The following is a 22,023-nucleotide window of genomic DNA, read 5'->3' as shown; positions in this document are numbered from 1 at the left end:
GAGCCAGGAGCTTTCCTTGGCCGCAGCAAAGCCTCGGCACGGAAAGACCTTCCCAGCGCTGGGCCCTGGGCCGGGAGGGATTGTGCCACCACAGCTGTCCCTCCATTTCTTCTGCCAGGCAGCTTTAGCACAGGAGAAGTGGAGAAGCCAGAGCTGCCTCTCAGCTTTCCACAGCGCCCGCAGAGCTCCAGGGCAAGGTCCTGGCCCTGGCTCGGGGCTGGGCCGGGGCCAGCGGCAGAAAATCAACTTGCAGCTTGGGCCCCGCAGCAGGGAGGAGCAGCAATTGCTGGCTGAGAGAGACTCTTGCCAAGGGCCTGCGGGGCCGGGCCCCAGGGAACGGCTTCCCGCTGCCCGAGGGCAGGCTGAGATGGGATGTGGGGCAGCAATGGTTCCCTGGCAGGGCGCTCAGGGCCTGGCCCAGGCTGGCCCCAGAAGCTGCGGCTGCCCCCGCATCCCTGCAAGTGTCCCAGGCCGGCTCGGCCATTGGGGCTTCCTGCCCAGGAGGGCTGGGCTGGGCTGGGCTGGGGCTGCTGAGGGCGGGATGGGCTCTGCCTGAGACAGCTGAAGGCTGCGCATGATGAGGCCGGGGGGACCCCGTTCCTCAGTGGGTTCTGGGGTATCCCACATTCCTGAAGGGATCTCAGGGTATGTCCTGTTCCTGAGGCAGTTTTGGGGTGCCCCCAGTGCTTCGGGAGGGGTTGTGAGAGGGGGGCTCTGGTGCTTGGAAGGGGGACCTATTGTCAGGGAGCCCATTTTGGGAAGGATGCTGCTGTTTGTGGCAATGTTGAGAGGTTCTGAATGGGCTGTGGGGCCCTGGCTCTCATTTTGGGACTTGAGGTGAGCCCATGGACACAGCAAGGCCTGAGGAGAGGTTCCAAGCTCCCATTTGGGATGGAGGGATTGAGCGGGTGCCTGCAATCAACTCAAAGCCAGCCCCAATGTGTCGATGGCAGCCCCAAATGGCTCGATCCGTCAGCCCCAAGGCCCGGCTGTGGGGAGTCAGGAAGCACAGAAGGGGAATTGGTGTCCAGGAGGGGTGGGATGGGATGGGATGGGATGGGATGGGATGGGGTGGGATGGGGATGGGATGGGATGGGGTGGGGCTGGCATCGTGGGGGTTGGATGAAGTTTAGGAGGGATGGGGTGGTTTGAGCACTTGGAGTGGGGACTCAAGGGAGGGAAACAGGAGCTGATTTTGGGGAGGCTCCTGGTGCTTTTTCGCAGTTTTGGGGCCTCTAAGTGGCTTCTGGGAGGTTGCAGTGAATTTTGGGAAGGTGCTGTAAACCCCCCGCAATTTGGGGGCCTGAAGTGAAGTCCCCACATTTTGGGAGGGTGAGGGGATCCCAATTGGGAGGGGGTCCTGCTGCTTTGCACCCCTTAAGTGGGGTGAGAATTGAGGAAGGAATTCGGAAGGAAGGAATTCGGAATTCGGAATTCGGAAGGAAGGAATTCGGAAGGAAGGAATTCGGAAGGAAGGAATTCGGAAGGAAGGAAGGAAGGAATTCGGAAGGAAGGAAGGAATTCGGAAGGAAGGAAGGAATTCGGAAGGAAGGAAGGAAGGAAGGAAGGAAGCAAGGAAGGAAGGAAGGAAGGAAGGAAGGAAGGAAGGAAGGGAAGGAAGAAAAGTAAAATCGAAGAAAGAAAAGAAGAAAGAAGGAAAGAGAGCAACAAGAAATAATAAAAAAGAAAAAAAAGAAAGAAAAAAATTAAAAATGAAGGAAGGAAGCAAGAAAGAGATAATAAAAATGAAAAAAAGAAAAGAAGAAAGGAAGATCAAAAGACATATAAAAAAGAAAATGAAAGTGATTAAAAAGAAAAGAAAAAGAAAGAAAGCAAGACTAAATAACATGAAACCAACAAGGAAAAATATTTAAAAAGAAAGAAAAATCATTAAAAAATGAAGGAAGCAAGCAAGCAAAAAGATAATAAAAATGAAAGAAAGGAAGAAAAGAGGAAAGAAAGAAAGTGAAAGAAAAGAAAAATTAACAAGAAAATGAAAAAAGTGAAGAAAATAGAAAAGAAGAAAGAAACAAAGAAATAAACAAAGAAAGCAAGAGTACATAACCTGAAGGCAACAGGAAAATAAAAGAAAAAGAAAAAAAAGAAGAAAGAAAGAAGCAAGGAAGAAAGAAAAAAAGAACAGAAAGACACAAGAAAAAAACAAAAGAAGAACAGAAAGAAAGCCAAAAGAGAAAGAAGGAAGACACAAAGCAACAAAAAAAATTTAAAAGAAAGAAAAAAAGATAAAAGAGTGAAGAATGAAGAAAGTAAGCTAAAAGAAATGAACACGAAAATTTAAAAAGCAAAGGAAAGTAAAAGATAAAGGAAAGACTCAATAATGTGAGACCAGGAAGAAAAATGAAAAAAAAAGAAATGAAGAAGAAAGCAGCAAGAAACAATTAAAGAACCAAGAGAAATATTGAAAAATGAAGAAAGAAAGAAAAAAGCAAGAAGGTAATAAAAATGAAAGAAGGAAAGGAAGAAAAAAAGAAAGACTGAAAACATGAAACCAGCAAGAAGATAAATGTTAAGAAAAGTCAAAAAAAGAAGAAAGAAAGAAACAAGGAAGAAAGAAAATGACAGAAAGAAAGACATGAGAAAAAATAAAAGTACAAGAGAACCAAAGAAAGCAGAAGAAGAAAGAAAGATGAAAAACAGAAAGCAACAAAGACAAGAAAAAGAAAAAAGGTAAAAAAATGAAGGAAAGAAAAAAGAAGGAAAGAAAACGAAAAGAAATCCACAAGAAAATTTTAAAAGTGAAGAAAAAGAGAAGAAGAAAGGAAGACTAAGTAATGTGAAACAAAAAAACTTTTTAAAAAAAGAGGAAAGAACCAAAAAAGAAAGAGAAAAAGAAAAAAAAGAAAGACACAAGAAAAAATAAAAGAAAGAAGAAAGCAACAAAAAAAATAGGAAAAAGAAAGAAAAAAGAGGAAAGAATGAAGAAAGAAAGCAAGCTAAAAGAAATCCAGGAGAAAATGAAACCCTTGTGCCACTGCGGGACCTTGTGCAGCCAAGGAGAGCATTGTGAGAGTGCGGGGCCATGGAACCAAGGGACCATTGGGACCTTGTGGGGCCTCCTGGACTCAAGGGACCATTGCCACACTGTGGGGCCTCATGGAATGAAGGGTCCATTGTGCCACTGCAGAGCCAAGGACACCATGGTTACACTGCAGGGCCATGGAACCAAGGCACCATTGGGACACCCCGTGGCCTCATCCTCTGGAATTCCAACACATCTGAGGGATGGCAGCACCTGCAGGCAGCACGGAAGGATTCTGGGGAGAGCCTTTGATCCCTGCTCCAAAGGAAATCAGAGAAAGAGCCCTGCTCAGATCAAGGCACCTTTTCCTTTTCCTTTTCCTTTTCCTTTTCCTTTCCCTTTCCCTTTTCCGTTTCCTTTCCCTTTCCCTTTCCCTTTCCCTTTCCCTTTTCCTTTCCTGGTGTAAACTGTTGACCTGCCTGTAAGGTGCAGCAAAAGCTTTGCAGGGTTTGGTTCAAGGTCCCCAAGGTGGGAACAGGGAAGTGTTGGAGTCCCTTCTAAGAGAAGGCTTGGAGTCTTTGTGCCATGACTGCCTGGGATGCATGGAACAAGTGTGTTCTGGCAGACTCTGGGACCTCGAGAGCAATCCCATGCAGGAGCCAGCACTGGCCCTGCACCCTGGTGGGAGCAGCGTGGTGCGGATGGGAAACGGGCAGCTGGGTGTGCAGTGGCAACCTCGAGCCAGGTCCTAGAAGGCCAGGCTTTAGCTTTGAACAGAGCAGCACAAAAAGCAGAATGAATGACCTTGCCTAGAAATCCCTGAAGGACAAAGGGTGACCATATGGACTGATTTGAACTCTGGGTTTGCAATAATACACGCCCAGGGAGCCACATGGAAGGAAAGGGCACAGAGGTCTCCAGTGAGTACAAAAAGAAATCAGTCACCTACTGCAGAGTGTGCCAAAGCCAAAAGAAGTGGCCCTGGTGCCCTTGTAAAGCCCATGGGTTTGGAGACTCCCCAGGTAATCCAGGGAATCCATTGGCTGACCAAACAGCTCAAGAGGGTGCTGCAAAAGCTCTCCTTGCACTAATACCTAGCAAAAACTGGAATGTTCTGCAACAACAACCAGATTCCAGTGATCAGGACAGGCAGTCAGCCCCAGCAGCAGCAGCAGCTACGGAAAATCCCAGCAGGTGATTGGTAACCCCGTGTGGGCAGGTAATTGTAGCTCCACAATTCATGTAGAACGGAAATAAAACATCAGCAAACACATGAGGAAATGGAGAATCTGGTGGCCAGTGTACAAAGGCATCTAGTAAGCACCAAAATGGCAAAAAATGATAGATCAGTTGTTGAGAAAGATGGGATTGGTTTTGAAGGAAGAAGGCTGCCTCCAGGGCTGGTTAAATGGGAATCACCAGGTGATTTTGGCCAACTGATTTTGCAGAAGTGCCCAGGCAGAAGGGGCACTGGCACATTTTGGCATTGGTGGATCCTTTTTCTGGAATGGCCAGAAGCTTTCCCATGTGGCACCAAGAAGACAAGGGAAGGCTCAGAAGCTTTGCAGAAATGAATATTTAATAGCACTGGGACTAACTCTTGTAAGCCTTAAAAGGTGCATGGTTCTCAACAGATCATTGGGGCTGGACTCGCCTGTACATCCTTTCCAACCAGGAGATGCGGTGTGCACCAGAACCTGGAATTTTGGAACAATCCAGCCAAAGTGGAAGGGACCATCTCAAGTCCTCCTGGTAACCTACCCTGCACTCAAGGTAGAAGGAATCCAACTCAGGGTTCATCACATGTGGGTAAAACCAGCAAGCACACATTAAACACAGCAGAAACAAGACTGACTGACACCGTGGGGTTTGGGGTTTTACATAAATCCTATTGTTTTAGGTATTGAATATGATTTTCTAAGGGGATACTATTTATTGGATCTGGATGAAGATGATCAATCATTGTGTATCTATAATAATAATAGAAACGATGTTCCTGACTTCTGGGAAGGGAAATGCAGTTTTCAAAGTCAGTGCAAGATGTTGGCAGATGACAGAATGTAACCCCTGTAACAGCTTGTTTGCCAGCACCAACCTCTGCAGAAAATCCAGTGTCATGGGGAGCTTCAGTCAGCAATTTGACAAAAATCTGGGAACACGTGTGGGAAGGAAATAGCACCCAGGGCACCTGGACAGGGATGGAAGGAGAATATTCCTTACCATGGACACATCAGAACAATAGTGCTGAGAATTGTAACATCTCCAAAGCGGATCTGGAAATTACCTCAGGAAATATTGATCAGCTGACAGATTGCACTGATACCCCCTGGGGCTGTCAAATTCCAGCAGTATGGAATGGCCCTCAGACAGGACACTGGGAATGTTTCCAGCCAGTTCAGGGGTGTCTGGGCTGGGCAGGGAGCCCAGGCCTCCCACAGGACCCCTTAGAGGTGGGTATAAAATATCCAGATTTAACAAGGTCAAGGCCAAAGGATCCCAGGACCAAGGAAAAGTGGGATTGCCCTGGGACAGACACTTGAGCTGTTTGGAATGCTGAGGTCCAGCGGCTCCTGGCTGTGGCCCAGGCTCTGAGGCTGGGCTGTGTTTGTAGAAATGATTCTGCCTTTCTCAGGGACACCTGGGCTGAGCCAACAAACAAGGAGCCTTGCAGAGGCACAGAGTGTCAGCAGGACACGGTCAGATCCTTAGGAGCCCCAGGATGGGTGGGAAGGGATGGAATTTGGAGCACACGTTTCCCCTGGGAGAATCAGGAGCACCACGGACACTGGGGGTATGAACGTTCCGTCCCTCGTGCAAGGAGTCACCACTGGGAACCCGACTGTGGGGAAAGGTTAAAGGGGATGGAACTGGGAAACATCCCAGTGCGGGAACTCCAGCGGGATGGATTTTAGAATCCATCTCTGCTCCGCAAAGATCTGCCTTTAGGAACAGACCAGCCCCACACCATTGGGCTCTGCAAATGGGAACTTCAGTGAATGCAGCTCCTTTGGGGTTTGCTGAAATAAAGGAACAATTGCCAGCCCCAGTTAAATGACCTTCCAGAGCAGATTGGCTTTAGCCCCATTGCTGCTACATGGACAGGGAGTGTGTGGATTCTTGAACTGAAACAGCAACACTTGTTGTGTGCACATTCCAAATGTGATGCTGGATTGGATGATCAGGTAGAGAGGATAAAATTGGTTGCTGCATCCAGCAGGGAATTAAGGGGAGGGTTAGACTGTAACTGTTTGGATAAAATATTTAGAGGACTTGGATTTTCCCTGACTGATGGCTGGTGTCACTTTTGCAAAGTCTAACTGGGATCACAGCACTACTTGTGCTTATGACACTTGCTTTGAGCTGTGTAAAGAACATGGTTGTGAAAGCAGCTGAGGAACTCGTGGGGCGTGAGTAAAGGAGCAGAGTGAGGCTTCTGAAGGCTTGAAGGGAAGAGAAGCTTCACAGCCCTCCAAGGGGGGGAAATTTGCCAGATGAAAAACCGTTTGCACCTGGTGGGTTCATACAATGCTTCTTCTCCAAAAGCCACTGGCCATGGACCCGCCCAAGGCTGATTCTGTGGGCAGCAACCAGCCCAGGTGTGCCAACTTTCACCAGTTCACCGGGCAGTCAGGGCTGGCTTTGGGGTCAGCGACCACCAGGGACCCCCAAAGAGACCCCCAGGGCAGAAGAAGGGATGTGCAAAGGGGTGGGGGAAATCTGCAATGATTTTGGGGCAATGATGATCGTGTGTGTGTTTCTGGTGGGACAATCTGGGAATGTGTCTGTGAAGCACAGTCTGCAAACAGGAACATTCCTGAACTCAGCACCCACGGCTTTGGGAGGGGCTCTCCCCTCGTGCATCCGGCCCAATAAAGAATGCTGCTGCTTCGTGCTGTGCTGGTGCTGAGGAGGTTTTGTTTCACTGAAGTTTTGGGAACACCTCTGTGCCTGTGTCACAGACCCCCAGAGCAGCTGTGATGTCAGGAAGGGGCTGTGTGACATCACAGAGTGGGATGTGACATCACAGGGTGGCTGTATGACATCATAGAGTCTACTGTGACATCATGGAGCACCTTTGTGACATCACAGAGTGGTTCTGTGGCATCACAGAGTGGTGCTGTGGCATCACAGATTGGGCTATGACATCACAGGGCAGAGGTCAGATATCATCTAGCAGACTGACATCACAGAGCACTTGTGACATCAGAAAGCAGGTTATGACATCACAGGGTGCTGGTGTGACATCACAGAGTGGTCGTGTGACATCCCAGAACAGGCTGTGACATCACAGGGTGGCTGTATGACATTAGAGAGTCAGCTGTGACATCACAGAGCAGCTGTGTGATATCACAGAGAGGACTGTGACATCACAGGTGGTGTGACATCACAGAGTGGCTATGACATCACAGGGTTGCTATGTGACATCATAGAGTGAGCTGTGACATCGCAGATAAGGCTGTGATATCACTGGGCAGAGGTCTGACATCATAGAGGAGACTATGAAATCACTGAGTGGTTGAGAATGTCCAACACCAAAGCTTCGAGCCAACAACAGCTCCTGGAGGGGATTCTGCCCCCTCTGCCTGTCCTGGGAGCCCAAGGGCAACGCCCCGGGCACAACAGCCCAGAGTGCTGGAGCACAGTGTCCCTGCACCAGGCCGTGTTCCCTGGCTGTCCCCTGTCCCTCGGCTGTCCCCTGTCCCTCGGCTCTCTGGGGCCGGGGGTGGCAGCAGCCCTGGGGGAGAACAACCCTGAGCCCCGGCTGGGCCAGTTCCCCCAGTTCCACCCGGGGTGGGGCCCAGGTCACTCCCAGCATGGGCCCTGGGGCTCCCAGTCACCCCCAGTATGATCCCAGTCACTTTCAGTTACACTCAGTATGATCCCAGTCACTCCCAGGATGATCCCACTATGATCCCACCATGGTCCCAGGTGTTCCCATTCACCCGTCTGTGCCCCCCAGATTTCTTCTGCAGCCCCCCCGTCAGAGTGGGGGGTGGGGGCCGAGTGCTGGTGCCCCCCTGCCTGCAGCAGATCCAGCGGTGAGGGGAGTTCAGGGGTCCCTCAGCATTTGGGGTCCCCTGGGATTTGGGGTGAACCCCCCGGGCCCCCCAGGATCTCCCTGAACACGCTGATGCTGCCCGTGCGCAGCGAGAAGGTTCATACCCGGCACGGGGTCCCCAGCTCTGTCACCGGCATCGCCCAGGTACCCCAAAACCTCCCGGGAATCCCCAACACCCCCCCGGGGAACCCCAACCTCTCCTGGGACCCCGAAAATATCCCCGGGACCCTCCAAAAACTCCCCAGGACCGCAAAGCCCCATACAGACCCCCCAAAACCCTCTCAGGACACCAAAATTCCCACGGGACCTCCCAACACCCCCCGGACCCTCTTGAGAAGGTTTATACCTGGCACGGGGTCCCCATCTCCATCACCGGCAGGGACCCCAAAACAGCCTTGGGACACCCAAATATTCCCCTTGTGATCGCCCAAACCCCCACTTTGAGACCCCTGAAAACTCCCCTCGGGAACCCCGAAAAACCCTGGGACGCCAAAAACCCCCGGGACCCACAAAACCCCCCCAGGAGCCCCTCGCGAATGTTCAGACCCAGCACGGGGTCCCCATCGCCATCATCGGCACCACCCAGGTACCCCCAAACCCTGCCGGGACCCACAAACCCTCCCGGGACCCCCAAACCCTCCCAGGAGCCTCAAACCCTCCCGGGATCCCCAAACCCTGCCGGGACCCCCAAACCCCCCCGGGGCTCCGCTGCCGGAATCAACGGGAGTGGTGTTGCCCTTTTAACGGGAGTTACAGTGGGCACCGACTTTACCGGGGCATCTTAAAGCGCCGATGGTAGAGCGAACCCCAAAAATTCACCCGGGGGGCACTCTCCCGTTTGCTGCACTCGGGGGAGCCCCGAACGGCGACGGCTCCTGGGCTGAGCCCCGCACTCAGCCGGGGCTGGGGAGGGAACGGGGAGGGCTGGGACGGGCTTTGGGGGTGCTGGGCTTAACTGGGGGACCCCACTGGAAGCCCTTTGCCGCTGTCCCACCTGCCCGGATCCCCCCTCTCGCACCCCTTTGCCGCTGTTGCCCCAAAGCTCCGCTGCCCCAGCTCGCTCTGGGGTGACCCAGCCCTTTCCCATCGTGGCCCGGCCCGGCCCCGCTGCCCCGAGAGCTCCCGGGCCGCGGCCGCAGGCACGGAGGAAGGGCAGCAGGAGGAGGAGGCGGGCCAGAGGAGGAGGAAGAGGAGGCACGGGGGGAAGAAGGAGGAGCCGGAGCAGGCGGAGGAGGCTCCAGGTGCGGGCAGCGCTCTCTGGATCCGCAGCCGCTCGGGCCGGGAGCATCGCCCGCCCCGCATCCCGCAGGTGCCCGGGGAGGGGGAGCTCGGCCCAAACATGCCGGGCGGTGTTTTTGGAGGGGGGAGGGATATTTGGAGCTCGCAGGGAATCGATTTGGGGCTCGCTGTTTCATGCTGTCTGTCGGGGCGGGCGGCGCGATGTTTGGAGCTTGCGGGACTCCAAAGGCGAGCCGCAGATGCCCCGGCGGGGGCGGATATCGGGGGGTCCCGGGAGGTGTTTTTGGGGGTGGCGGTGGCGGCAGAGCCCCGGCGGGGGCGGGGGGATGCGGGTCCCCCCGCGGTGGGGGTTGGGCTTCCCGGGCCGGGCCCTCCGAGCTCTGCCGGGGCCCCGTGGGGACGGCGCGGGGCCGGCGGGGGCGGGGGGACACCGGTTTTGGGGAGCCCCGGGAGAGCCGCGGCTTCCCTAAGCGGGACCCCGGAGAGAGGAGAGCCCCAGAAGGCCAAAGCGGGGAGCCCGAGAGGGGGGACCCCTGGGATTGGCGGGACCCCGGCGGGGGGGTCTGGGGGCTGCAGGGGCGGCACGGCCGGGAAAGGGGCTCGGGGGTCCCGGGGCCGGGAAAGGGGCTCGGGGGTGCCGGGGCTGGAAAGGGCTGCTCCCAGTATGATCCCAGTTCCCTCCCCGAGTGGTTCTAGTTTCCTCCTCAGTCCCAGTATGAGCCCAGTTCCCTCCCCGAGTGGTTCTAGTTTCCTCCTCAGTCCCAGTATGAGCCCAGTCAGTCCCAGTATGATCCTGGTCACTTCCCCTCAGTCCCTGCAGAATCCCTGTTACTCCCAGTATGAACCCAGTCACTCCCAGTCACTCCCCATTATGATGCAATTTGCCCCCGGCACAGTCTCAGTTGCTCCCAGTTCCTCCCACTTTTGCATATTGTATTCCCAGTTCTCCCAGTTGCCCCAGCATAGTCCCAGTCACTCCCAGTATGATACCAGTCTTGCCCAGCAGAGCCCCAGTCACTCATGATTGCCCCCAGTTGCCCCCAGCATGGTCCCAGTTTTCCCCAGCACATTCCCAGTCACTCCCAGTGTGGTCCCAGTCACCACCCGCATGGTCTCAGACACTCCCAGTATATCCCAGTTGCCCTGACCATTCTCGTGGTCATTCCCAGGCACTCCCAGTTAGCTCAGCATGGATCAGTTGCCCCCAGATTTATCCCAGTCACTGCCAGTACATCCCAGTTGTCACCAGCATGCATCCTATCATTCCCAGTTCCTCCCAGTGCATCCCCAGTAGGATCTCAGCATGGGCCTGGTCGCTCCCAGTAACCCCCACTGACACCCACGCTAATCCCAGGATGATCCCAGTCACTCCCAGTATGATGCCAGTGGTCCCCAGGGTGTTCCCAGTTGCTCTCTGTCAATGCCAGCATGAGCCCAGTAGCCTCCAGTATGATCCCCGTGACTCCCAGTATATCCCAGTATATCCCAGTCACCCCTAGCATGCTCCCAGTCCCTCCCACTTCTACCCAGTTGCTTTCAGCATGATTCCAGTTGCTCACAGCCACTCCCAGTCAATCCCAGTATGATTCCAGTTACCCCCAGTATGCCCCCAGTCAGTTTCAGGTACTCCCAGTATTATTCCAGTCATGCCCAGAGTGCCTCCCTGTCACTCCCAGTGTGGGCCCAGTTGCTCCCAGTATGAATCCAGTCACTCCAAGTTCCTCCAAATACGATCCCATTTGCTCCCAGCATGGTCTCTGTTGCTCCCAGTCACCTCCAGTATGGTTCCAGTCATGTCCAGCACCTTTCCAGTCCCTTGCAGTCTGATTCCAGTATGATCACAGTCCCTCTCAGATACTCCCAGTATCATCCCAGTCAGTTCCAGTAGGATCCCAGTATGACCCCAGCATGGGCACAGCTGCTCCCATTATCTTCCAGTGTGGTTCCAGTTGAACCCAGTTGCCCCAGTTCAGACCCAGTCACTCCCCACATGAGGTTGAGCGCTCCCTGAATTCACAGCCCCCCACCCATGGGATCATCGCTCCCCATCCCGCAGGTGCCCGGGGAGGGGGAGCTCGGCCCAGATATCCCGGGGGGTTCCCTGGGTTGGGTTTTTTGGGGGGATGTTTGGAGAATGAAGAACTCCAAAGCTGAGCAGAAAATGCCCCTTGTGAGGACATTGGGGGTCCCCAGGAGGTGTTTCTGGGGGTCCCGGTGGCGGTGCCAGCAGAGCCCTGGCAGCGGGCAGGGGGATGTGGGGTACGCCCCGTGGTGGGGGTTGGGTCTGCCCGGGTCAGGCACGGCCACCTCCAGCCCGGAGCCAGGGGGCTGCGGGACCCCTTGGGAGAGCCGGAGGGGGAACCTCGGGAGCCCCAGAGTGGGACGAGCAGAGAGGGGCAGTACCGGGAGCAGGGGAGCCCCGGCAGTCTGGAGGAGCGAACCCCTGTGACCCCCAGGGCCCCAAAGTGGGGAGCCCAGAGAGGGGGGAGCGCCGCCATTCGCGGGACCCTCAACAGCCTGGAGAGGGGCAGGGGGGACTCCTTGGACCCCCTGCACCCCGAAGCAGAGAATAAGGGGAGAAGGGACCTGGGGACCCCATAACCCCCAGCATCCCTAAGTGGGGAGACCAAAGGGGGGAGCTTTTGGATTCCTGGACTCCCAGCAGCCTGGGGAGGGTGGAGACCAAGTAGAGAGGGGGACCCCAATAAAAGAGGAACCCCCAGCAGCTGGGACAGGGGGAACCCCCGGACACCAAAGGGGAGAGACCAGAGAGAGGGAACTCCTGAGAGGCTTTTTCAGAGCAGATTTTTATGGACACACAGTGCCCAGTGACTTCTAGAGATGGACTTGGGCAGAGGGACCTTAAACTCAATGTGCTCATCCCTTGTTTTCCCCAAACCAGGATTTCCCATTCCCAGCCCTTGGCCAGATGAAGGAGGAGGCTGTGAGGAAGAGGAAAATGCCCCGGGAGCCCCAGGCAGGTGAGGAGGAAGTCAGTGCCCCTTTCCCCTCTCTCCTGCTCCATCTCCCAGCCCAGCATCGCCCCCGGCTGCAGGACAACCCCGCTGCCGACGCCGTCCTGCCGGGGACGGACTGGGGGGATCTCCTTGCCCTTCCCTGTGGCACGGAGGCAAATCCCATCCTCTCCTTGTCCTTCCTCCCCAGACAAGGAGCTGAGCACGGAGCCCAGGGAGGACAAATCCCCGTGGCAGAACCTGGTGGAAGAGGCCGTTTTGAGCGGCTCCACGGCACAGGAATCCAACGGGGAGGAAAAGCCCCGGAGATCCTGCAGGAGGAGGGGCTGCAAACGCAGCCCAGGGTGCTCTGAGGAGGAAAGACCCACCCTGTGCCGGGAAGGCGGCCGGAGATCCAGCCAGAGGTCAGAGCTGGTGGTTCATGAGCAGCTTCACAATGGGGAGAAGCCCCACAAGTGTGGGGAATGTGGGAAGAGCTTCAGGTGGAGCTCCCACCTGATCATCCACCGGCGCATCCACACAGGGGAGAGGCCCTACGAGTGTCCCCAGTGTGGGAAGAGGTTTCAGACCAGCTCCACTCTCCTCCAGCACCAGCGGATTCACACGGATGAGAGGCCCTTCCGCTGCCCCGACTGCAGGGAGGGCTTCAAACAAAACTCCCACCTCGTCACCCACCGGCGCATCCACACCGGGGAGAGGCCCTACGAGTGTCCCCAGTGTGGGAAGAGCTTCTCCAGGAGCTCTCACTTGACCCAACACCAACGGAGGCACCGCTAAGGGAAGCCCTGCGAGTGCCCCGACTGTGGCAAGAGCTTTGTCCTCTGCTCCAACTCCATCTCCCATCAGAGGAGCCACGTTTGGCAGAGCCCTGGTGACCCACATTCCCTGTGATCCAGGTTGGGAAGAGCCCTGGCTGGTGCTCTCCACGTTCTCCTGGATCCCCATTGGCACCTGGGTGAACGCAGGGGCAGGAACATCCATCGGGACTCAGATCAACATTGGAAATTCACTGGGAACAGCTGATTTTTTACCTTTACACCCTAAAATTTTCGTCTGCTCTGTCCAATTGTTTCTTCTGGTGGCTGCGGAGACAAACAATGGACTCTACACGATTCGGTGTGAATCAGGCAGAAGCCATTTTATTGATGACCTACTGTCCCTCATATACAGTTCTTGCTTTCCCTACACGCGATCGTGCATAATTATTATGGGTTAAGGGCTATTTTCACACGCTGCTTTATGCTTTGTGATTGGCTCTTGTCTGTGTGTCACATTGTCTGTCGTGTATGTCACAACTGTCCTTCAGTTTGCCTTTTCTTATCCTTTTCTTCCTTTGCTTGTTCCTCATTCACATCCTCCCCAGTGCTGCTTGTTCCTTTCTCACAACCTCCCCATGGACTCTTCCCCTGTGTAGGTGCTCAAGTCCTTCTGTCTTACGTGCTCTGGTTCCTCTGTTTTATGGCTGGTTCACATTATGTCGATTTTCTAGTAAAAACATGATTTCCACAGTCGAGGCATCAATGGGTCCCACTGAGCTCCATGCCCACCACAGGCTCCTCATGGACTCCTTGGAGGAGAGAATTGGGGGCCAGGATTGCACAAAGCTCTCAGAGACTCCCAGGCAAAAGCCAAAGCCAAAGTCCTTTGAAAACCCTGCAGTCCCTGGGAGCATTGAGGAGCCCCCAGGGCCATTCCTGACCAAGGCTCCGCAGGGACTCCTTCCAGCAGATCCCTGAGGCCACTGGGATGTGGGGGGATGCTGAGGGCAGGACAAGGGGCTGACAGTGCCCAGCCTTGCTGGGGCTGTGCCAGGAGGTCCCAGGGCCTCAGGACAAGGTGTCTCCTCCCAGCCCTTGGTGGCACAGATGCTGCTGTGCCCCAGGGCACCAAGAATTGGCTTCTCTTTGTCCCCCTGTCATCCCTGCCTCCAGTTCTCTGCTCTGACTGCAGCCTGGGGACACTTTCTCAGTCGTGTCCCTCACTGGGACCCATGAAAACTTCCAGAAACTTTGAAGTTCAATTCTGGCTGGAATTCTTGGGAGGTTTGTGCCAGTCCCTGTCAGGGCCTGATGTTCAGGGCCTCAGCAGCAAGGCCCAAGAGGGTCATTGCAGTCCTTGTGCTGTGTGTGTGCTGCTGAGCTGGGCCGGGCTCCTGGCACAGAGGCAGCTCCTGGCAAGCGGCAGCGCTGCAGAGAGACAGCTCTGGCCAGGAGCAGCTCCTGGGCACAGCCCAGCAGGGCTGGGGCACTGCCTGCAGCCAGCCCGGGCACAGCACAGAGGCACACAGGGCTGAAACTCAGCCGGGGCTGGGAAGGGGCTGGGAAGTGACTGCGGGAGAATCACTCCCAGCCCCTGGCACAGGAAGCCTCTGGCTGCAGGACACGGCAGCTGCAGCTCCTGGAGGGATCTCCTAAAGCTGCAGCATCCCCGTGCCTACGGATTCTGTGAGTACAACTCGGAGCATCTCGAGTGCAGGGGAGGTGAAATGCTCATGAGCCTCTGACGGGCTGAGGGTTTCTGATCACTCCCAGAATATTTCCAATACAAGGATTTTGATAGAAATGAGGAAATTTCCTGAGACTTTGTTTTCAGTTTCCTGCCATTGGAGAATGGTGGGGAGGGTGGATAAATATTAAAGGTGTGATGAATTTTGTCAGGTCCCTGGGACATCCAAACTGTTCCTTTCAGTGATCAGCAGGTGCACAGGAGATGCCTCCTGTGCTTTCAGCCACTCCCGTGCCCATGGACAGCACCAGCATCACCTTGGCTGGACCCCTCAGGCTCAGTCTGAGCTGTCCTTTCTCCAAGCTGCAAACAGAACCTGCCCCAGCCAGTGCCCTGCACACAGGCAGGTTTCTGTAGGGCCAAGGAGAGTGCACAGAGATTTGGGGTCTGTGAGTGCTGGCAGGGAGAGATCAGGCAGAGGGAAAAGCTCCAGGAGGAAAATCCCCAGGAAGCAGAGGGGAGATCAGGGAAGGAGAGAAAACAAAGCCAGCAATGTGTCAGGGAGAGTTTAGAGATCCCCACAGGATCCCCTCCAGTGCAGCCCCTCCCTCTGAAGAAGCCCCCTCCCTCCTGTGCCTCCCAGCCAAGGCTCTGGCCTCAGGGCCGGGGGTCCAAGGCGTGAAGCCCCTCCTGGGCAGGCAGAGCTGCAGCAGAGCCGTGGGGCAGCTCTGCAGCCCCGGGCCCGGTTCCCTCTGCAGAGCACAGGGCTGGGAGCAGCTGCCCGGCCCTGGGGGCTCTGGGAGGGGGCACAGCTGGCTCAGGGTGACGCTGGCCCCAGTGCCCAGCTGTGGGCAGGGCTGTCAGTGCAGCCAGGGCAGCAGCTCAATCTCCCTTCATCCAGTGCCCGCTCTGGGACTCTTGGCTCTCTCCCCGAGGTTTCCTTCCAAGCTGGGAGTTTCCTCCAGGATGCAAACGTGTCCTGGAGCATCTTTGTGTTATCTGAAAGGCCCAGAGAGAGGAGAAAAGCAGAGATGCTACAAGTGTGCAAATGCTGTCGGGTTGGTGAAATGAGCCAGGGGCACGAATGTGGTGCTGAGACCTTGAGAGAGGGACGGACATTTGGGGGTCTGTGGTGGATCCATCTGCTCCCAGCAGCACCTGGTGATCTTTAAGGGAAAGATGGGAGGGTGAACATTCTACATTTGAGAGAAGTGAAACTGAGAAACTCTGAGCAGGTCAGAATGACAGAGCACCTCCCCTGAGTCTCCACTCATCATCTTGCCTTGCAAAAGTTGCTCTTTTCTCCCTGAAGGCAGCAGAAATGCTGAGGATTTCTGATACCCAAGAATACCAAGAGAGATATGGGGGGAGTTAGAAAAAAAAACCTCAGAACTCTTAAACACAAAAGGGTGTCTGTGTGTGTTCCAGGGGAGGGTGGATGGGAAATGGCTTTGGTTGTGGTTACAGATCTCCTCTAACTCTTCACTGTGTTTTTCTCCATGGTAGAACCCAATGCCCGGACACAGCCAATGTCCAACAGCAGCTCCATCAGCCCCTTCCTCCTGCTGGCATTGGCAGACACGCGGCAGCTGCAGCTCCTGCACTTCTGCCTCTTCCTGGGCATCTCCCTGGCTGCCCTCCTGGGCAGCGGCCTCATCATCAGCGCCGGAGCCTGCGGCCAGCACCTGCACAGCCCCATGTTCTTCTTCCTGCTCAGCCTGGCCCTCACCGACCTGGGCTCCATCTGCACCACTGTCCCCAAGGCCATGCACAATTCCCTCTGGGGCACCAGCCACATCTCCTACTCAGCATGTGCTGCTCACGTGTTTTTCTTTCTCTTCTTCCTCTCAGCAGAGGATTTCCTCCTCACCATCATGTGCTACGAGCGCTACGTGTCCATCTGCAAAGCCCTGCACTACGGGACCCTCCTGGGCAGCAGAGCTTGTGCCCACATGGCAGCAGCTGCCTGGGCCAGTGCCTTTCTCTACGCTCTCATGCACATGGCCAATACATTTTCCCTGCCCCTGGGCCAGGGCAATGCCCTGGGCCAGTTCTTCTGTGAAATCCCACACATCCTCAAGCTCTCCTGCTCACACTGCCACCTCAGGGAACTTGGGCTCATCACTGTCAGTGCCTGTTTGGTGTTTGGCTGTTTTGTGTTCATTGTTTTCTCCTATGTGCAGATCTTCAGGGCTGTGCTGAGGATCCCCTCTGAGCAGGGCCGGCACAAAGCCTTTTCCACGTGCCTCCCTCACCTGGCCGTGCTCTCTCTGTTCCTCAGCACTGTTATGTTTTCCTACCTGAAGCCCCCCTCCATCTCCTCCCATCCCTGGATGTGGCACTGTCAGTTCTGTACTCGGTGGTGCCTCCAGCCCTGAACCCCCTCATCTACAGCCTGAGGAACCAGGAGCTCAGGGATGCCCTGAGGAAAGTGAGGACTGGATACTTTTCACAAGTTAAAATCTTTCTATTTCCTTCTGCCATGCGGGGAAAATGATGACTAGGATGCTTCTCAGAAGTAATAATCTCTCTCTTTCCTGCTCCAGAACCTTCAGAATGTAACTTTACAATCCGGGCCTTTTTTTTCCTCTTTGTCCATATTTTCATTGGTGCTTTTTCTTATTCTTTTTCTGGTGTTATTCTGCTTTTTATAAAGTACTGTAGTACTACTCCTTGCATTTCTACATGAACATCTACCTTTCTTTTGAAACACAAAGACTTTCAGGAGGCCTCTTCCCTGTGCATTTGAATATAAACAAGGGGCTGCCCTGACCTTTGTGTCCAAGGTTTGTTCCTCAGCCCTTCTCTGGCTCTGCAGGGGCAGTGCCTGTGGGCAGAGCTGGAGGGAAGAGACTCCCAGCACAGCAGCACGGCCAGGGACAATGGCCCAGCCTCTTCCCACCTCTGCTCTTCCCAGCTCCACACTCCCTTTCCCAGCCCTTCTGAGGGTGCAAGGCCGGAGTGCTCGGGCAGCTCGGTCACTGTCCTGCTGCGTGTCCGTGCTGTGAGCACAGGCAGGGACAGGCCACGGGCACTGCTGGGACACAGCCGGGCTCCAGCACAGCAGCTCCATCAGCAAAGGGCATCTCCTGGGGGCAGGGCAGGAAGGCTTCGCTCTCCTCCAGAGCTGCTGTCAGGAATGTGCCCCAGGAATGCCCTGGCAAAGCAAACCCCAGTGCCCAGGGGCAGGGGGGAGTGTGCAGGGGGGGCAGGCAGCAGTGTCCTGGCACTGCCAGAGCTCCTGGGATGGACCTGAGGGAGCAGCAGAGCAGGGCCTGGGCTGTGCCTTTGTTCCGGGCACAGCCTGGGAAGGTGCCCAGGGCAAGTGTCCCACACCAGCCCCTGCCACCAGCAATCCCAGCACTGGCCTCTGCCCTCCCCTGCAGGAGGTTGGTTGTCCCTGCACGGAGGGACACCAAGTGACCAGGCCAGCAGTCCGTGTTTGCTGTGTCCTGAGGAGCCTTCAGCAGTGCATTGAGTGGGTGTGGGGAGATGAACCCGAGTGAGCACAAACACCATCAGCAGCACTCGGGGCTGGCACAATTCCAGGGGCACAAACAGTGCCCTGAGGCCACTTCACTGCCAGAGTAATGTCCTCTGGGAAAGCACCTGTTATAAACATATATTATAGTATTGGCTTCTCGCAAAGTATTAAAGTAGATATTATATAATGTTAGAAATGCTTTTTGCTGTGTGGATGTAGTTTTCTCTCGTTTTAGCAAGAATGTTAGCAAGTGTGAGCAAGTAAGATAACCTCCAAGGGAGCAGAGGATGAGGCCCAAGGAGCTGCTAATCAACACTTTGTCCAGAGAACAAAAGGGCCCAAAGGCTGCTCCGCCCGGAGAACGGGCAGCCAGGAGGGTCCGAGAGCTGCTATCACCGCTCTGCCCGGGGGGCAAAGAGGCCCAAAGCTGCAATCAGCCCTGACTGTCTGGAGAATTAAGAGATCCACCCCACCATCGACTCTTACCTAGCGGGCCCAACCCCAAGAATCAAAAGAAATAAAACCACAAGGCAGAAGACTACGCATGCTCTAAAAAGGCGGACCCAAGGAGTGGCCATGCAGATCAATTCCTGGAAAAGTTTTAATATGAATAGAGAACAGACAGTAAAAATGGTATAAAAGAGACTCACCTCGGGCATCAGGTGTGCTCTTGGCAGAGCGCCAAGGCACCCGGCCGTTATCCCTTTGCTTTATTTTACGTGTCTCTTATTGTCTTTATATTAAACTCTTTAAATTCTAACAGGAGAGTGAACCTCGCTTTTCACAGCACCTGAATTCTTTGCTGGGCTGTGCTGAGAACTGCATGCAGACAAACGTCCAGGGCAGGGAGGCTCCAGGGAAAGTGCTCAGGACAGCCAAGGGCTGCACAGAGAGACACCGGAGTGGTGGGTCTGTGGGGAGAAATCACAGCTGCCTCCCTTGGGAATCGCCCCCAGGACCTGGACAGGCCTGTGCTGTGTTCTGGGCACTGACCTGGAACCGAGGGATGTGGAAAAGGCCTCTGGTGTCAGGGACGTTGGAAAGGCTGCGCAGGCACTGGCATTTGTCCCTCAGGGATTCCATGAGGGTCCTGCCAAGATGAGCTCTGCTCCTCCTTGGAGCCCTTCATGGGCACAGAGGGCTGAGAGACCTTTCCAGGACAGGCTCAGGCCAAGGAGCCCTTGAGTCTCTCAGCCCCCCGTCGGTGCCTGCTGGAATTCAATCCCCCTCCCCATCCCGCAGCAGCCCCGCATTTCCCTCCTCCAGCCTTGCTCTCCAGCACAGCCACGGGGGCTCTTCGGGCTCTCGGCTTTTCCTGCAGCCACCGAGGCCAGCTGAGCTCTGCCTTCCCCACACTCAGCCCTGCCCAGCGCAGGCAATGCCCAGAAATTCCCTGTGTGTCCCTGGCCTTGCTGTCAGCCCCGGCAGCGGCTCCGTGGCCCCTCTGTGCCCCGCTGCCCCAGCCATGGTGCCCCAGCCCCTGTGCAGGCCCAGCCCAGGACAGGAGCGCTGCGGGTGGGAACGGCCCCTGGGCCCTGCTGCCCACAGCAGCCTTGGGGCTCTGCGCTGTTGAGCTTTGGACGGGGTACCCTTCCTTCCCGGACCAGGGTGAGAGAGCAGAGGAGGCTGCTGTTCTGCTGAGTTCTGTATTTCATAGTCTCACAGCTTTCTTGAAGGCAGAGTTCAAAGGGGGTTACATGATAAAGGCAAGCAGCAACAGCAACAACAGGCAAAAACAGCTTCTTCTTCTTCTTCTGTATGCTCTATATGCTCTATGTGCTCTATACTCTATATGCTCTATATGCTCTAGACTCTACATTTTTTCTTGCAGAAGTGTGGATTATATTTGTTAATTGACCAATAAGATTAACACACGATTCCAGTTTTCCTTTTCTTAACCGATCCTGGTCTAATTCTAACAGTCGTAAGCCTCACACCAGTGTTACACAGGTATTACACAGATTTGTGGATGCAGTTTCTATCAGCTCTTATTGTTTACGTGAACGCTCTATCTAAAAAATGTGAACAGTGTCATTCTATCCATATTTTGTCTAAAGTAAAGAATTCTGTGAAAAGGTAACACTGCTGCAGTAAGAACTGTGTTTAAGGTCTCTGCTGCAGCTTTTCAATGTTTAAGGCACTTAGCATATATTTCTACTAAAAGTTAAAAAATCTATATTTCTATTTCACTTTGGTGTGACTTCATGTATCTCAGCTTGTCCAAAGGTTTTAATTCAACCCCTGTGCTTTGGCTTCCCTCTGGGCCTGAGTCCAGAGGAGCTTTCACTTCAACAAAACAGAACACTTACAAGAAAAGTAAATGGAGTGGGAACTCATGAGAGATTGAATTTTCTCTGATTCAACTCAAGGATTGATGCCATAGACTTCTGAGTGGAAGAATAATTAATTCATTCTCCTTAAGACAATAAATCAAGAGAATAAATTAGAATTTTGTATCAGGTATGAGTGAATAGATTGCATCCAACACAAGTTTTTCCTGTAGGATTTTTATTTTATTTTTTTATTTTCTCAGGAGATTGTATCAAGGCAGAAGAATTAAATTCAAGATATTTGTAGCAAAGAGACCTCTGCTGAACTCATTGTTCCAAATAAACATATCCCTTACCCCATATTTCCATGACTGGAAATTTTTCTAATTCTGGACTCTAGTATATTGTACTGTATGTGTATTCAGAATACTTTGCAACAGTTAAATTTGCTTAAATTTCATTTCAGACATTTACTTAATTTTAAGAATTTGCCTCATTTCAGCCATCTTTTAAAAAGTATTTTCACACTTTCATTTTTTTTGTCTGATACCTTTTCTGTGAGGAGGATCCTCATTTGGGTTTTCTCTTGGTACCTCACTAATGCACTCTGAGAGCCATGTTCTGTGTTATTAATGTAGTAGTGATCCGGGGTTCATGGATGGCTACTGCAGGAAACTTGATGGCCAGTAGTGAAAACAGCAAAAATAATGATGAGAGGAGCCACAGACGTTCTGCTGTCTGAGAACTGTGAACTGCCAAAATCAAAAAGGTCAGTGCTCTTCTGGTTCAGAATGCCCTTCAGTTGGAGCTGGAACATACTTTGGGCTAAGAGCCTGAGCACAAGAGGCTGTAGCACCTATTTTGTTCAGCAGTTCCCTATTGCCCTACTCCATACTCCACTGCATTCCAGCATGTGATTTGCTGAGCTGTAGACTGTCCCTGAGTGGTGTGATTGCCTGGAATGCTTGAAAATTTGGCTTCACATCCCTCAGTTTCTTTTCAGCATTTTCTCTGTTCCCCTCGTTGCCTCACACCAGCCCCTGTTTTACTTCTAGATGGAGAACAAGGTTACAAACTACAACTTCTCTTCCTATGTACTTAGAGGGGTTCTCACCTGTAATAATAAATGAAATAGGTTTCATTCCTTTTGATTCCTCCTGGTATGATGCAAAGAAAGGAAAGGTAGCTGGAACTATGGCTTTTTGGGGTGGCTGTTATACCAGAGCCCTGGGTCTGTATTAGGGATATTCGTGTTGGCCAGACTGTCTCAGCAGAAAGAGGGAGGAGTGCAATATTAATGTCAGGAGCTCATCCCTGTCCGTGATTTATTAAAAGAAGCCTAGCTTCATGTCTTAGGCCCTGAATGAAATACCTGCAGTTTGGCTGCCTGAGTTTGTATCTATGGATCCCACTTCTGTGCAATGTCTGAAGGCCAGGGAACTGCCTTTGTTACCTCTCCTACTGGCACTGCTACAGGAGAAGGAAAGAAATCCAACTAATTTTGAATCAGCTAACGTGTCCCTTTTGGATACAGAATTCACTGAGAGCCATAAATACAGTGCGTGGCTTTA

General features: G+C 53.6%; 1 protein-coding gene across 1 annotated transcript; it reads left to right on the top strand.

The window, feature by feature from the left end:
• Positions 1-16,227: 16,227 nt before the first annotated feature.
• On the top strand, positions 16,228-17,076 carry LOC309585624 (olfactory receptor 14J1-like; the record flags this gene model as incomplete). Its single annotated transcript, XM_082303557.1, has 1 exon — positions 16,228-17,076. The coding sequence occupies one exon, from the start codon at positions 16,228-16,230 to the stop codon at positions 17,074-17,076; it is 849 nt and encodes a 282-aa protein (XP_082159683.1).
• Between the last annotated feature and the right edge of the window lie 4,947 nt (positions 17,077-22,023).

The sequence above is a fragment of the Coloeus monedula genome (genome assembly GCF_965178545.1).
Source record: "Coloeus monedula genome assembly, contig: HAP1_SCAFFOLD_84, whole genome shotgun sequence".
Lineage (NCBI taxonomy): Eukaryota > Metazoa > Chordata > Aves > Passeriformes > Corvidae > Coloeus > Coloeus monedula.
Note: the sequence above shows the minus strand (reverse complement) of the source record. Positions and strands in the feature narration are given on the sequence as shown.